This window comes from Pimephales promelas, chromosome 3 (assembly GCF_988280905.1).
Source record: "Pimephales promelas chromosome 3, fPimPro1.hap1.1, whole genome shotgun sequence".
NCBI lineage: Eukaryota > Metazoa > Chordata > Actinopteri > Cypriniformes > Leuciscidae > Pimephales > Pimephales promelas.
The window spans coordinates 21,270,238-21,287,878 of NC_142771.1; the positions used below are offsets into that span (position 1 = coordinate 21,270,238).

At 37.9% G+C, this 17,641-nt stretch overlaps 1 protein-coding gene across 1 annotated transcript in view; it reads right to left on the reverse strand.

Moving 5' to 3' along the window:
- The window catches only part of nubp1 (nucleotide binding protein 1 (MinD homolog, E. coli)), a 29,131-nt gene extending 16,756 nt beyond the window's left edge, over positions 1–12,375 (reverse strand). The window contains exons 1-6 of the mRNA XM_039686811.2: positions 12,253–12,375; positions 11,704–11,808; positions 11,308–11,441; positions 2,502–2,570; positions 2,366–2,398; positions 2,159–2,249 (exon numbers count right to left, since the gene is read on the reverse strand). Coding sequence (XP_039542745.2) covers positions 2,159–2,249; positions 2,366–2,398; positions 2,502–2,570; positions 11,308–11,441; positions 11,704–11,808; positions 12,253–12,283 — 463 coding nt within the window. The 5' untranslated portion in view covers positions 12,284–12,375. The remainder of the gene's footprint in view (positions 1–2,158; positions 2,250–2,365; positions 2,399–2,501; positions 2,571–11,307; positions 11,442–11,703; positions 11,809–12,252) is intronic.
- Between the last annotated feature and the right edge of the window lie 5,266 nt (positions 12,376–17,641).

The following is a 17,641-nucleotide window of genomic DNA, read 5'->3' on the forward strand; positions in this document are numbered from 1 at the left end:
CCACTGTCCTGCAGTGTTTAGTTCCAACCTGCGCCTGGCGGCCATCTTGTCACAGGCAGCTCGCTCACTCGTAACACTGTGTTTTAATGGTGCATGTACTTTTTAAATAACCATAATTTGCTCAATTTTCTACTGATTTTCAAAGGGTTTGGTTTGTTATAAATGCCAGAGATGTAGTTATGACACTGCATACTTACATTAAGTGTATAAATAAAGAATCATCCAGAATTAGCCACATAACAAAGTTTGTAAGAAACCAAAATAAATCCGTTTATAATAAAATAAAACTGTAAATCCGTCAAGATTTCAACAAGATAAGAGTATTTGTGTTCGTGCTTATCACTTATCTCACATCAGCTTCCCTGTGACAAGATGGCTGACGGTGATGATGATAGAGACTCCGCCATTAGACATCTAGCCCTTATAGACCATTTCACAAGATGTAAACAACACTGGTCCAGAAACACTTCCTGTTTCAGTTTGTAACTGTCTTCTTTATTTCACATGTAAAGAAAACATCTTAAAGATTCAGGCCCCGTCCACACTACTGCGTTTTCGTTTAAAAACGGAGACCTTTTGCTACGTTTGCACCTCCCGTCCACACTAAAACGGGAAAAACGAAGACCTAAAACGGAGAAGTTTAGAAACGCTGCAGCTGCGTTTTACGTTTTGAATCTCCAGAGGGCGTTTTAGTGTGGACGAGACAAAACGGAGAACTTCAGAAACGCTGACGCAGAGGCTGATGCTTGGCTCTATGATTGGGTGTTATCAGTCACGACGTATCCTTCCCTGATTCGTCATTCACTGTTTACACCGGCACGCGCATGCCCAGTGTTGGTGAATGGTCACGTGATCCGCGTTTTCAGTCGTTTTAATGTGGACGGAGACCGTTTCTAATACGCAGATAAAACGCTGGTGTGGACGGAGATCGTATTCGTTTTAATTCTCCGTTTTTTTAAACGAAAACGCAGTAGTGTGGACGGGGCCTCAGTTTTAAATGTTCTGTTGGTTGTATTTTATCCCAGCTTTTATGTAGTGTTAAAAAACTGAAACAGGAAGTGCTTCTGGACCAGTGTTTACATCTTGTGAAATGGTCTATTATGGATATCTATGCATTCAAGATCCTGAAGAGGATCCTTGATGAGCTGATTCAGGTGTGTTTGATTAGGGTTGGAACTAAACTCTACAGCACAGTGGCCCTCCAGGAGCAGGATTGAAGACCTTTGCTCTAATGACTGGCAGACATGTAGTTGCAAGGTTAATAGTTAGTAGAAAGTCTAAAGTGGACCATCAAGATAAAGTGTTACCCATTTAAGCAATAATATTTCTAAGGCAGAAAGAAAGATGAATATCATACAATGCATCATGATTTCTGTTGTGTTTTGGCCAAGTTCTGCTAAAAGTCATATCTGTCGGAGCAGAACCGTTTTTTTTTTTTTAAATTGAAGCAATACTTCTGCTTTATATAAAGTTGTAATGTGGCAGGAAGCTAACACTGACATTTGATCAGTTCTTTTACCCTTTTATTTATTTAATTCCATTTACAAGTACGCCAAGAAGCAGCAGCTAAACGGTTTACTGAAATGAAACCTGCAGATTAACCAGGTGGAAACAACAGCTCTATGAAACCAAAAATGCACCACTAAGATACAATCATATGACTGCTGCCCACAAGAAAATACACCACCACATCCACCATACCAGTCATCTTTTATGCCAAGGACATGATTAGACTTGCATTTCAAATCACTTTCCAAAATTTTGCAATGTTTGCAACACCAAGATGTGATTCTTTCACTCAGACTTTTTAATACCTTCATAATTACCCTGTTTTTTTTTCTAGAGCAGGGTGGTGCTTGAATTCCCCTAGCAGTGCACTTTGGAATAGAGCATTCTGGGTAGAATACAATTAGGTCAAATGGTGTTGAGGGCTAGTGCAGCACTCACTGCAGCGGTTGATTAATCCTGTGCTGCACTATCAGGGGTATAGTGCAAGTGAACAGATGCAAATAATTGATTTAATGTCAGTTAGCACATACTGTCACACTTTTGCCATCTTTGGCTTCCAATACATCTCAAAGCTAAATGAAGACTGCATGAGGAAGGAAAGTTAAACCACTAAATAAAATATATAAAAGGGATAAAGTGAACTACAAACCATTCTTTTTGGGGCCTCTCCAGATAACAGCATCATCTGGACTACTGAGCAGAAAGCCGATGGACATGACAGCCAAGTTGTCCTCAACATACTAGGCAGAGAATATATCGGCATGTAATAATGACACAAAACCCAGTTTGAACCAAAGAAGGGGCATCAGAATCCAAATCAAAAGAGTAGATTAAAAAATAAATAAATAAATCTCACCACTGGAGACCAGCCGGAGCCACTCTGATGAACCTGCAGAAAAAACAAAAACAGAATGGGATTATAAAACATTCAGACACCTCAGCATTCTGAGACACGTATGATGCATAATGAATCTGTCTCTGCAGTGACATACCTGCTCCCCCTCTAAGCCCATTATTCTTGGTATAGATGGCCCACAAATGTCCACATCAAGGAGTGCTATCTGGAACAGGAAAAAAAAAAGAAAGACAATTGGCATAAGGTTGTTTATTATAGATATGGATTATGTAAACATTTAACCAGATTTTTGATAACTAACCTGAATAATTATTCTATTAAAAAGAATATTATGTGCTCATATTATGTGCTTTAATAAACAAAACAAAGCAAAGAGGTTTGAACAACATGGAAACTGCACCACTGCAGTTCAGTACAATGATGTTAACACAAGATGTCAGTGTGGCACAGCTTAGTGAGTCAGCAACATGCACATACACAGTCTGACCAGCACTGACTCATAAGTCATTACATAAGATCATCACTTCAGTCCCAACACACAGACCTCAACAACGTCCAAAACACGTTTAAGCTTTTAAATTCATCTCTGAAGGCTACACTACCCTGATGTGACCAGGAAACATAACCTTTCCATGGCCTTTGTGGTATGAACGAAATCTTTGGGTCTGTGGTTATCTCATGTCTGAGTGTACAGCCTTGATTTGGTGTAGAGTTGAGTGTATACCAGACCTGATGGTTATATTTGAACTCTAGGCCAGATGTGGAGCAGAGTTGTGAGATAAGAACAGATGCCCAAGTTTCTGAAAAACTCTCCCATTGGCATCTCATTTAAAAGTGTCTAGGGTCTTAATTTGTATCATTGATTCATGTAGTGTGGATTCATTTTTGTTTTATTTGTTGGTGTTCCTGATTATGTACAGCAGTTTTGAATAACATGTGTTGCATTTATATGTGCTTTAAAAATAAATGTAACTGTTTAATGAACATTAGAGTGTGATAACAACCAGAACACTTCAACAAATACTGCCAAAACTACAGAACGGGTGAGATCAGCGCCGCCACTCCCACCACGCGTTGTGCATAGAGCACCAAAAATAGCCTAATAAAAAATAATTCATCATAGTCATAATAATTATAATGAGATATTTCAGTATAGAAATATTATTACGCATGTATTTAAGAAACAGGCAGAACAAGGGTTTTTAATTGCTCTAGAAAGTAACATCTCAGCGGGGCCTCACAGAAAAAGCTGCAGATGGCATTCGGCACAGGAAAAAGAAGACTGAGAGGGGGATGATATTCCTGGCTTTTGTAAAAAGGAGATAATCAAAACTCTTCTTCATCTCTTACAAATAGACCCCCGAGGGCTGCAGCATGCCAACTACAGCATATGTTTAGATGATCACACCAGAGCAAATCTCCAGCCATGAGTTAGTGTTTGTGTGTGTGACTAAACCGTGGACATGATAGGAACTGAGGAAAATTCCAGATGTGCTGATGATTTGACTTTTTGGAACTATGGAAGCGAGTCCTGGCTTTTCCTGCAACAAAGACATGACTCGCACCTAACGGAACTATCAACAATGATATGATTACGAGTTCTCAAAGCGCTTGTTTATATATAGTCTAATAAACGTATATGGCCGTCTTGCCCCCGGCTTGTGTTAAATGTTATTTGTCGACGGCTGAATTAAGCAGCACTCTTTTAAACACACTCTTGTTATGGTCACACTCAGATGATGTTTATTTCTCCCTCCCTATTCCTCTGCTTCCTGAAGGAAATTTACTGAAAACAAACTAAAGAGTGAAAGCAGCAAAAAAGGAGCACAGAAACCCACTTAATAGTCCCACAGGAGCCGAGCAGGTCCCCTCTCTCTCTATTTTGCTCTCTCTCTCTCTCTCTCTCAGGAAATGGCCGCACAGTAAGCAGGGTTGTAGAGAGGCTAAGACCATAGTGGCAAAAGTCAGGGATCGTCCCGCAGAGCTACGGGGGAAGTCACACCACATCCTTTCCGGATTCTCAATACTTTACTTTTGGCAACCACTCTTCTTTTCCAGTCCTTCCCTTTTTCTTGGGCTAAAAACAAAAATGTACATGCTCTCCTGTGTCTTAGTTGGCCTTCCTAAATCAATGTCTAAAAACCCTTAGGGCTCATCAAATATATGTTGAGCGAGGTGGGGAGGGTACGTCTTAACCTGACAAAAATGCTAGAATCCCACGGACCTCTTGAGGGAATATGGAACATCCAGAAAAGGCCTGTTTAGGACCAGATGTAGATTTGGCTATTGTAGCCTATATGCTTATTGAGAAGCAAACAGACGTTTGCTATGTTTCCATTGAAGTTACAAGTTTAATGCATGACAAAATTATAATATGAAACATTTCAGAAGAAGAAGAAGAAAAAAGAAGAAGAAAAAAACCTGAGAGCTAAAATGTAGCAAATTATATACCCCAATTAAGCAAATTTAGCAAAATTATTAAAATATTGTGGATAGAAACCAGACTAATGGAAGGTGAATATTATGATCTTTATAAAATGGTCTTTTTATTTCAATTTGAGTACAGTGCTACAACATTAAACACAATAATACTGTATGTAGTGTGGCTGAGCACACTGGTAACCCAAAGGTTGTTGCTTCAAAGCTTAAAAGGGGAGATTCCTGAGTCATAATCAAAGACCTCTCAGCGACTGGTCACACCACAATAACGGATCATCCAATAACTGATCAAATCTGTTAACTGATCTTACTGTTAAAGAACTGGGACTTTAAACTGTCCAGCTGCAGGCAATTATTCTCAACCATAAAAACAAGTAGCTGTTATATTCATCAGGATTCTGCAGACAGCTAAGCATTCCCTTAGAAAGCAGCTTAGGATATAGAAAAAGATGTTTTACATAGACACAGCTCTCTCATAAAGGGTATTTATCTTCTGTTAAAGAGGAGGAGGAGGAGGAGGAGGAGAGAGTTCATCCAAAGGGAAATTCTTAATTCACACGTCTAGAGACAAGTTATAAAAATAAGTCACTGTATGTCTACAGACAAACAGAAAGATAAATTCATAGAAATGTCTAAGAAAATGAAAACAGGCTGAGATTTAAAACAAAAAAAGTGGTTTCGACTTTTGGAACGAAAAAATTGTGTTTTCAACAGCCTACAGCACTTAAAAAGAACAAGACATTCTTGTCAAACACAAGTCTCTTCCCAGTTTCGGTTGAGCGGAGTATTCCCCTGTAATCAAAACTATGAGACAGAGTCACTCCATAAGGAAATTCAGCCTTTGCTTTTTGATACAAACTTATTCTACCACAGTGATTTAACATCAAAATATGTCTCATCACAATTTCATTGAGTTTCAGCATAAAGTATAAAATAAAATGTAGGATGTTGCAAATTTATAAACTTGTTCTAATAACAACTGTACAGCAGGTTCATCCAGTTATCACCAGTAACACACAATCTTCCTCATTAACAGCTTTTCATTATGCTCGAACGATGACCTCATCCTTCTTCATTGCACTGCTCCAGTTACTGTGAGTGAACACCACACCTGTAAATTACACTGCTTATCCAAGTCGCATGCACCTTCTGTCAAAAGCCTGAAGCACTCAACCTATTAAAATGTAAATTGAGTAAATTCAATACATATGCTTATTAGCACGAAATGACTCTTTGGGTAAACAATATCTTTACTATGATAATCTACCCTATTAAAAGAACACCATGCATTCTTTAAAATCATGATGTCAGTATACAATGTTTAAAAGTATGACCTTTAGCGTTTACTGTTGCAAACCAAAATAACAAAGCAAAATAATACGAGTAGACGGATGGATGTGCTTAAACTGGGACAGTTTATTTATCTCATTTTTTTAATATAATTATTACGTAATATACACACACTATTGTTGAAAAGGTTGGTATTTTAATATGTCCTAAAGTCAGTAAGTAAGTCTTCAGTGTCACATGTATACCTGTATATAATCGAACATTTTCAAACCATTGCAAATCAGGTTTACTGGCAAAATGTACAGACTTCCAGCTGTTTGCAATGAATAAATCAAACAAAAGTAATTGAAATAGCGCAACACAACAAGTGGTTTCCCCAAATTCAACTGAAAATTCAACTTTTAATGACTTCTGCAGTCTCAAAAGTATTCAACCCCCTGAATAGAATCCCTCACAACAGCACAAATCTTCAAAACAGGTGTTGTCTAATGCCGAGTTCGCACTGAACGATTTTAAACCTGATTTTTGCTCGCAGACAGGTTTTGTGAGAATCGGTGCTCGTTCTCGTGAGTGAACACACACTGCATCAAATCCCTCCAGAGATTTTCTACGGAGTTCAAGAAGGCAGTTGCAGCAAACAAAGAATATTACTGAACTGGAGGCCATTGTTCATAAAGGATGTGCTAAGATTCCTCGGAAACGCTGCCAAAAGCTGGTGTCTGGTTGTACGTCTCATTTGCAGCAAAAGGTGTTCTAAAAATGCTTGCCATGAAGAGGTTGCATAATTTTGAGACTGCAAAGTTGCATTTTCAGTTGAATTTGAGGAAACCACTTGAAACATCTGTTGTGTTGAGCTATTTCAATTACTTTTGTTTGATTTGTTCATTAAAAACAGCTGAAAGTCTGTAAAATTTGCCAATAAATCTGATTTGCAATGGGGGTTGAATAATTTCGATTACAACTGTATATAAACAGAAAAATAAAGTAAATGCCAATAAAGTTTTAAAGACTTAATCATAAATTAACACCAGATGCAAGGTTTCTTCTCCTATTCCCCATCCATTTTTCCCATGTGAAATAAACTCCTCCTTACGACTGATATCAAGCATGTGGTGTAAAATGTCTCTTATCTGCTGAGGGTTGCACTAGGAGGGCCTCTCAACGCTTTCCTGATTCTTTCAGTTCTCAGGAAGTGTGAACACAAGGCATACAACAGGAATCCCACTCAAGCTTTCAGCCCTTCTGGAATTGACAAGGGGACTTGACACAACAGATAAGTGGGAGCTATCAGCACACAGGCCTGAGTGGAAGGTGCTATTTGGAAATCATACACACACACACATAGGGTTTCCACTGTCAACAGCATCAGCCAGGGTGACCATAGTCCTACACTCACCTCAGATGATCACAAAAAAAGACATCACCTCGAATATTTTTTGCAGTCTACAGCGTCCCATGACTACATATACCATGTGCTTGAGAAATAGTAACAGTCTCTGAAGAAAAAAATCAATATAGAGAAAAATGCACTTGCACAAACAGCAATCTAACAATGGAGAGTGGGATATAAAAGAAAAACAAAACAAAAACATGACCCATTATTTCAAAGTGAGACCTTTTAAAAGCACTTCTGAATACTGGAAGCAGAGAGCGACTATATTCCTCTCGGCTTTTTAGATTTCGGCTACATTGGATCGCTCCACATTGTGAATGTCCCCAAACTGTGAGATTTAAATTGTTTGAGGGATTGCAGATGATTTCATTAGGAGCTGCCAAAGGGTAAACAGCGGACTCAGTCTGCACACGCTGACAGCACTATTGTGGCCGCAGTTTGTTGAGACGAGATCAATACAGCTCTCCCTAGTGCACTGGCTCAGAAAGAGTCCCAGGCAGAGCCGTGCTGTTCTCAATGAACCCGGTAAACATAGCTCTTTCTGCCGCAGAGCCCTACAATGCACTAAAAATAGCCACCAGTCTCAGACAGAGAAACATTATTGTGAAGTGCTTGGCTCGGATGCTGTGATACAAACAGAAGCTTTTCCTGTTCACTGCACTCTCATAGTGATTCATCCAAGTTCAAAACCATCAGAGTTATGTTATCCCTCAGCGGTTGGTTGGTTTTCCTATTCTGATTAATACAATAATGTTTTGCTAAAGGCACTGCACTTAAAACGTCTGATAGGATTTCACAAATGTTTCTGAACGAGTTTGGAAATGTGACTTAATGTTTATAGTGCTGCAAGGAAATCTGTAAATAATAAATTGAATAATAAGCTAGAATGAAATGGTATGAGTTTAAATTAGTTGTGGCACTTCATATTTTGATGAGTGAAAAAAATATAGTTTTATTCGAAAAGTGGAAGCCCTAATTAAGTATTGATAACACACACACACACACACACACACATTCACTGGTATCACAAAGACATATATTGGACAAAACAAAGGCTGTGGATAATATTTAGCGATCATATTTCTACTAAAATCTACAGTAGTTGACTAAGTCAAGGGCAACAAAGACATCCAACCCCATTTTTTTTTTTTTTTGGCAGAGTTTCTACTAGAAGACAATGGTGCCGGTCAAAGTGACCAGAAGAGGTTTCGTTTTACAGACATTTTCATGATATGCCAGTCAAATATCGCCTCTTAAATAGTCAAGTTGAGGAAAACTGGAGGCAGGCTATGTAACTTAAAAAAAAAAGACATAATCAGGCCGTATAGAATGCAACATGTTATTATTAGCCTAACTTTCAAATAGATGGGCGTCAAACAACACCAAATGTTTTTTATTATGGTTTCAGACACATTCACTTTTTGAAACATTAAGGCACGGATGTACCTCATACAAATAGATAAAACATCTCCAGTTAACTAGCAGATCATTCATTTAGTTTGCTATTAAATAAGAGATCTAGCACTAAAATCTTTTGTTACTGAAATCAAGCTGAACGCTCGTGTTCGCTGCTATCAGTTGCATGGACCGCAACAGCACCAGTGGGGCTCGACAGCCTTAGTCAAATGGGTTGGCACGTATGGTTGGGTTGGGGAGAGATTGTGGTTTTTAACATCAAGTTTTTCTACGCTCGTGTAATGGAAATCATTATGAACATCAGCTATGTTAATTATTTCCCATTTGCTTTTCTGCTGTTATAGCAGAGACTAGCGTCCCGAGAAAAATGGCGTTCGAGACGACTAAACGCCTGTGAAGAGACAACTCTGAGCCTGGGTTCTCCAAAGGTTTTTTTCCCCTCCATTGGGTCATTTGATGGAGTTTTAGGACACCATCAGGTCACTTGATGGAGTTTTTCGGTTCGTTGCCACTGTTGCCTTTGGCTTGCTCAGTTGGGGATATTCAAATTAAATGACCCATCATACCATTGATTAGCTCTACCAAACTTTAATGTCTTTTTTCCAGTAATAAACAAACACTGTTAAGTTGTTTTGAGTGATACTGTGAAGCAGCTTTGATACAATCTGTATTGTGAAAAGCGCTACATAAATATATTTGACTTGACTCGACGCCGGCGATATGTTATGCCCTAAACTATTACATGATTAACTAAATGTATTTTTCCATGTACTTTTCTGTAATGCACTTTCTGTAAAGCTGCTTTGAAACAATATGTATTGTGAAAAGAGCTATACAAATACATTTGAATTGAATTGAAGGTGAGCTACGCGACTTGCGCAATTTCACTCGGACGCGCGATTCAATCCATCCGAAAATCAATCCAGTGAAATCACAAAATAAAATGCACACAGACGTGTCTCTGCTTGATATATACTGTAACCACTGATGACCGTAGGCTATTAAATTTTGATGAGATAAAAAAAAACTATAGCCTACGAGTGTGCGGATTAGAACCACTGATCTACAGTATATAATGAGATGTTCCTGATTCACCATCATCCGACGCGTCTGGCCTCTGAAAAAAGCTGTTAAGGCTAGCCTGCCTAGGCCTAGCTATATTTGAAACGTCTCACTCAATCGTTCGTTGTTTAGGTCTATATTACAGACGTTTTAGGCGTGTGCTTTTTTTGAAAAGCAGCATGCGATGTTATTGATTAACTTTCAAACAGTAGAGCCTGTTCTATGGATTCAACAGTTTTTTTCTACCATGAAAATAGTACTTCAAAGATGCAGTAAGTAATATCGACACTCAGCTAGTGGCTGAAATGTGTACTGCATGTGTTCAAATTCAAAATATCGGAGAGAGTCGCTTCCCTACCCCTCAGACTCAACGATCACATGCACCGCCAGATTGAGGACAAGCAACAGGAACGAGCACACAAACTGAAAGTTGATCAGTCGATTTATCTGCATTTTAATTTTTCAGGTGGTCATAGAGCTTTTTAGATGGATGCCAAAGCTTCCATCTGCGATCGCTGACCTAGTTTTTTTTGCTGACTTCCATGGCTGCAATGCGCTAAGTTTCCCGCCAAATTTGCTGTGGGTGGGATCACACAGTTCAAAACAAAAATAGGAATTGGGATTTTAGATTTCATGGCATTATTTTTTGGCAAGTATGTGAACTTAGCATGTTGCCTAAATATTTGCAAACATATTATGGTATGTTTATGCTTTAGTCCTTTTACTCCATTACAATTACATACAGCACCTTTAAAAAAATCTGTAAAGTTCAAATTAATTTGTTTTGAAAAAGTAAAAAGACAAACAAACAAGAAATTGACATTTTTTGCTGTATTAAAATTAAGTAAAATAATTCTGTATAATAGTGCGATTAAATATAACTTAAATCCTTTCAAGTCATTGAGTAAGGTCTACTTGCACTTTTAAAAATAATAGCATAAATACATACATATGTATACATATTTCTACAAATACATATGAGAGTGTGTGTAAATATATATATATATATAGAAAACAATTCAGAGTGGTGTCAGGCATTATATGGGATTATTTTCCTCCTTTACAACAACACATGAAAAGAAGGTCAGCAAACTCATCTGATAGAAGACAATATTATCAAGTTTTGACAAGTCAAGCCTCATTAAATCATATTTGTATTTGTGGCTTAACATTGTTTATCTTAAAAATAAAATAAAAATCCTCCTAAAAAAGAATATTAAAGCTGTATGCGACCCTAAAACAATAAGAAAAAACACAATTCACAAATAATTGCATGAAATCTTTAAAAAAATATCTGACACCTCTAAAACTAATGAAGCCAGGCACAAATGAGGGAACTTACCTCTTTGGAGTCATCACTAGCTAATGCATGAGACAGATGTGCGCTGAATGTGCTCTTCCCAACACCTCCTTTGCCAGACAAAATTAGAATTTTGTGCTTCACAGAGGTCATTTTTTGTCTGATTTCCTCTATGGCTGCAATGACAAAAAAAACAATATCATACACAGCAAATTTAGACGGAGTTAACAAGCTATTATAATTAAAAGAACACTGATGTTGTTCATCAATCATCATCCAATAACAAATCTAAGAAAATAACATCTTAAAGTGTCATATTACATGCAATTTGATCTTTCTTTCTTTTTTTCTGATAATATTTTGAACATTTAGAATGGAACTGTTTACATACAGCAGTAAAAGAGCAATATTTATATATTTACATGAATCAGTGTATACCTGGATCAGGTGCTTTAGCGGCACCGGACGCACATATATTCTGGTTTGGGCATCCCTGACATGATGAAGATTTACCAGCCTGTTCACTGTTTGTGCCCGGACAGTCTAGACAGAATGACAACAGACTTTAAAAAAAGTAAGCAGGCATAAAGTGTGAATCATGTACATAATATGCCTACATTTTATTTATTTAAACTGAGATTATTAGTAAAAAAAAACATAAAGACAGATGGACTCAGACACAAGTTCAGAAGTTCACACTTAATTTAATAGAATGTTGCAACTTTAATTATATTTATGGATGTTAAACTAAACAGTAGATAAACGTCTAAGCAGATGACACGGGCAGTTGTTCTAACGTTAACGTTACCAGACTAAAATGACAGATGTCAGTTTAAGACAAATAGAGAGGCACAGCGAAACGTGTAGTTGGATATGTGTATAGTTGGCGAAAGGGTCATTTAAAGTAAACTGTAAACAGATGGCAGTTAAAAAAAGTGTGGATTCAATGTCCTTAGAGTTAATGATATACACATTTATTAGACTTACGCTCTGGCGCATCACTAGGAACATCCGCCATCTTTCAAATCCTGCGCAGTTCCTGATGGTTCCTGACAGTGGTGTGCAACGACTATGAACTTCCCCGGATAATGCAGTGTGTCGAAAGTTCCACATGCTCACATTGCGGTATTTTGACCATAGACAGATTTTTGACTCACAGTGAAAAGTCAAATCAAATGTAAAAATATTTGTTAAATTTTATTCACATCAGGGACCACTTAAATTGGAAATGAAACGTTAAATGAATTCCCAGTAAAATTCAAATTAAATTAATTCAAACTCTAATTAAAAATTATATAACAAACATGACAAATGAAACAAATAAAATTATATACAGTATATGAAGAGTTCAGATGCAAAAGCCTCTAAATGCCATTTGAAATTTTCTTCTTTAATGATGATTTTTATCAAACTTGTATATTTAAGTTCAGTAATTTCACTTAAATAACAATTAATAGGTAATTATCATTGCCATTTAAGTGAAATCACTGAACTTAAATATACAAGCTTGATAAAAATCATCGTTAAAGAAGAAAATTTCAAATGGCATTTAGAGGCTTTTGCATCTGAACTCTTCATATATACATACAGACTTTTGTGTAATTTATGGTTTGCTTATTTACTCTTTATCTGGTGTGGTCTGGAGTGCTTTTTATGAGTTTTATGAGGAAGATTTTTTCTCTGAATGACTTCTCATTGTGGTAGCCTAACCAGTTAATGCAGATAATTTTGTACAAAATGAGCATAAAATAATGCAACTACTTAAATGTCCACTTTCATCATTCTTTTTAAAAACAATTCAGTGTGTGCCATGTTAGGCTAAATGGATAATTCTTGGTGACTTTGCAAATGATATTTGAATAGCAAACACATAAAGCTTTTGAAAAAAGTAAAATATTGTGGCCTTCTGCCCATTGAGCATAAGTGGGCGAGATGTCAGTAATAACAATTGTGCAAATCAAAAGGAATGTAGCTCTATGACTACAAATGCCAATCATATTACCATAGCCACAACTTTTGATCAAGGATCTACACTCTCTCAGCTTGAATACAGTTTTACCTTTCACAGAAGGGTTAACTCGAGTGTTTGTACAGGGCTTTTGAGGAAGCAGAAATTACTTTCTGGCAACACTGGAGTTAGTTTCCTATATCCTCCCAAGGGCCGTGTCACTGTATACAGGATGGCTTTTGTGCTTGAATTGCCCATACGGATTTTAGTTTTTAAATGCCAGAGAATGACATAAAAGGCAATAGGTGATTGTCTGACTTCTGGCCATTTGTCATCAACTCTTATTTCAACAACTCTTTTGAGATTGACTCTTTAAACTTCTCAGACATTTAACATATTGATGTTATGGAACAGGGCAACATTAACCTCAAACTAAATTAGATTTTCTGTTCTGTATGTTCATTTATCCATGATAAAGTTTTATTGGGACTTTATCATGAAAAAAACAGAACAAAATATTCTCTTGTGCAGGGGTTGGTTTGTTTTCTTGACAATTGTAGCTCGCGGTGATCCGAATCTGAATTTTAGGCCCCTATAGTTTTCACTCTACAAAATGCTGGGTTGTTTCAACCCAGTTTTAGTTCAAATATAGACAACCCTGAATGTTGGGTTAAAATTTTAATTAAAAAAATGAACCCAACGACTGGGGTTGTCCACATTTGACCCAATGTTGGGTTAAAACTACCCAGCATTTTTTAGAGTGTTCCATGGACATGATGTAATATGAGATGTCCTTTGTTTTTTTAACATCCTTCACAAATGCTTATAGAGTGCAGCTGGCCATGAAGAGACACACCCACAGGCATTATGGAAGGATATTCCCCTCGTCCCCCATTCATATAAAACCTCTTTTATGAATCCCTCAGGTATGCTAAGGAATTTTCCCTTTTGCTGAGTTGTTCAGAAAACATTGTTGTTGTTTTTTGTTGCGAAAGCTGTACTCTCTTTGAAAAGCAGTACAACATATTAGTGATGTAAATTTTAAAATGCAATTTAGCACTGACAAAGAAAAAAGGTGCAGCAATATTATATACAATTATTTTTTATCTTATTTTTTAGTTCATGCACACACTGTTGTAATATTTCATGCTGTCCTGTAGGGGGTGACAAAGGAATTACTGAAGAAAAAGAGAACTTTATGTTTTTATATGCATTTATTTATTTATTTATTTGCATGCATTCATTAATTCCTAAATTATGTAGAAATAACTATGGAGAATATCTACAACCGGAATTTTAAAGAATACGCATAAAGCAGTAACATTTAGAATAAAAAGCACATTATTGTGATTGGTTATCATACATCACATGACCTGCACTCAAATCATGCAAATTCATATAAAAGGTATTAAAAGCAATGATTCATAAACGGTAGAAAGTCACTGTCTGTATATAAAGGTGTCTCTGTCTGAAACCTCAAATATACCGCAGGGCAAGTACACAGATAAATGTCAGTTTGTTGCCAAGGAAACTATTCCACCTGGCTAGCCTAAGATAGACAGTCACCACTCCTTGTCCACTGGAAATAGTGGGAGAGTGCGTTTTTGTTTTATTGTACTGAGACCAAGAAGAAGAGAGTGTTTTTTCTTAATTTATCGTGTGGTTATCTTGTTTACATTAGTGTCAGAAACCAGAAATGAGAGGTTTAGAATAGTTGAATGAGGCAAGACATGGAGAGTGAGCTTGTGCTTTGATTGGTAATATAGGCTATAGATAACGTTGTGGCCGAGGGCCGTGAGAGAACGGCGCGAGGCTGGTGGCGTGAGTGATAATGAATGACACCTGTGAGACGCACCGGTCTCGCATCTCTCACGGAAGAGTGGAAGCATAAAGGAGAAGCAACGACAGTGCAGATCGAGAGACCGGTGCATCTCACAGGTGATTCATTGATCCAGAGGCACGCCACTGGCCTCGTCCCGCTCGCCACAAACTTCTTGATGTACATTCAATTTGACGGATCAAGTGTTATGTGTAGTCATACACAGCCTCAAGGATGAATGATAATGAATGAAGAACGGCTGCACATGTAAACTGAAAAGAAAGTGGCTTGCCTTCAATTTTTAAGTACAATCAAGTTGGATGTGTAACCCAGCAAACACAGAACGTTCCCCTAACGTTCCCGAATGGTCCCATGAGGTTATTTTTTTGGGAACCAAACAAGAACGTTATAGGACCGTTCCATGTAGGTTATTTTTAGGTTCCATTTTTATAACGTAGGGAGAATGTTCCGGGAACGTTCCCTTAACCTTAAGGGAAAGTTCTAGGAACGTTCTGGGAACCAAAAACTAACGTTCCCAGAACGTTCCCAGAACCTAAATTTGTTTGCTGGGAAGTCGTTTCAACTTAAATTTCATGACTAGGAAGATCTTTTTCAACCCGAACCCTTTGAGAAGTCAATTTTGTATTGCGTATTGGTTGGCGAGGGTAAAGTGATTATTTATGGCTACCTGTCCAAGAGTTCATGAAACACATTTGGACATGATTACCCTGCTTCTCGGGTAAGGATTATTATTAATATTACAGTAGAGCATGCTTTTCCTTTAAGCAGCTATATACGTAAGAGATTCTGTTCCTCAACCCAAACCCTTTGACAAGAAGGCTTTATGATTCATGGTGGAGAAACTGAGATAAGCCCCCATTTAGGTCTTTCAAGGACAAAGACTTAAATCTTCTCCACTTTCCTCAGGCCCACTCGCTCTTCTTTTCAGATTAGCCTCCAAGGCCAGTGCGAGCAGTCGTGTCTACGGGATTATATTTTGCTCTTCGAAGCTTTGCCATACCCCACAGTTAAAGGCCAGGACAAAGGATTGCGGAGCGCTCCAGGAGAGCAGAGAATGAGCGACCAATATCCATGGACGCACTCACCCTAAAGGGCCAGAGACATGTTCAACACTTGTTAACAAGTGTTCTCTTGTGACGGCCCTGTGGATCATTGAGAGTTGATCTTCTCCAGTCAGTACAGCCATCTAGAGAGTGATGCGGACTTCAGTGGATTTTCATCATACACAGCCCTCACTTGTTGTACTAGAACAACATGACTTCTGTTCAGTGAAGTGTCTTGATGATTCCAAGTGGAACAGTAGATGTGTTATGGATGATCCAGGATTTCTGCCAAGACTTCATATTTGGAGGAATGCTTGTGAGAAACCAGTCTTTGCTGTGTCTATAATTCATCTAATGTAAACTCAGTGCTTAGTCGGCCATTAAGTGCAGGAGCTCTTTTTCTTTGAAAATCAATTACAGTAATCATCATACTAGGATGGATGGAATAGACTACATAGTGTTATTCTGACCTTAAATTAATCCCAAAAGAGTATGAACACTGAGTGAAAACAGCAATCGCTGGAAGAAACAATGACAATATTTTATTAATAACCAAACAGATGCTAAATGAACCTGTTAAAACTTTGTTCAGGATGAATTTATCTCTGTGGAAAGAAAGATCACCATGATTTGTGAGTGAATTTGATAAAGTGTTGGTAAAGAAAAGAGCAACGCGAGAATGCAAATGTGCATTGTTGCAGTGACTCAGTCAGAGTGCCAGCTTGCCGCCCAGGGGGAGTGGTTTGCTCGCAGCACCAGCCATCACAATGATTGGATTCACTCACTACAAATGGGCTAATCTTGCCATTTCTCATTTGTCTCCATTGCACTGTAACAGAAACAGAAAAATCAGTCCACATAGTCAGACTGGAGTGCTCAAGTCACACTAGAGACTCAGAATATGACAGCATACCTGCCACAATTTGTTCTTGAGCTCTTTCTGCAGACCCTGTAGGAGATTTGCTAGATTGAGAGGACAGCCAGTGAGCTGGAACAGGCCATATAAATAAATAATAAAACACACACACACACACACACACGATTTGGAAAGACACATCTGTTTATAAAAATGTCTAACAGGTCTAAAATGCATTATATTTCTCCGGAATCAGCCAGCGTGAACACCAGCAACCAATCGGACTATATTATTCCAATTGGTGGCTGGCGTTTTGCTGCTGAACCGCGTCACAGCTCATTACCATAAAGTTGAGCTTCTTTCAACTTTCTGTTTGACGCTCAAAACGCCTAAAACGTGACGCCGGTGGATTTGACGCTCCTTGCAGCTGAGAAAAGCCAGCTTCCATTGAAAATGAATGACTTCCGGTTACTTTGGACGTCCAAGTCGGCGGCGGTGTGAACATACAGTAATGTCTAAACCATCCGAGGTAGACTGACCACGAGCTATGAGGTTGTGAAACTAAGTTATTTGCTCCTGTTGAAATTATTAGTTTGTATGAAATCAACCTTTAAGAAAAACATTACCCACAATCCTGATCCAACTCGCTGTTACCATTGAAACGTTTTACCTTACTGGCGAACGTTTTC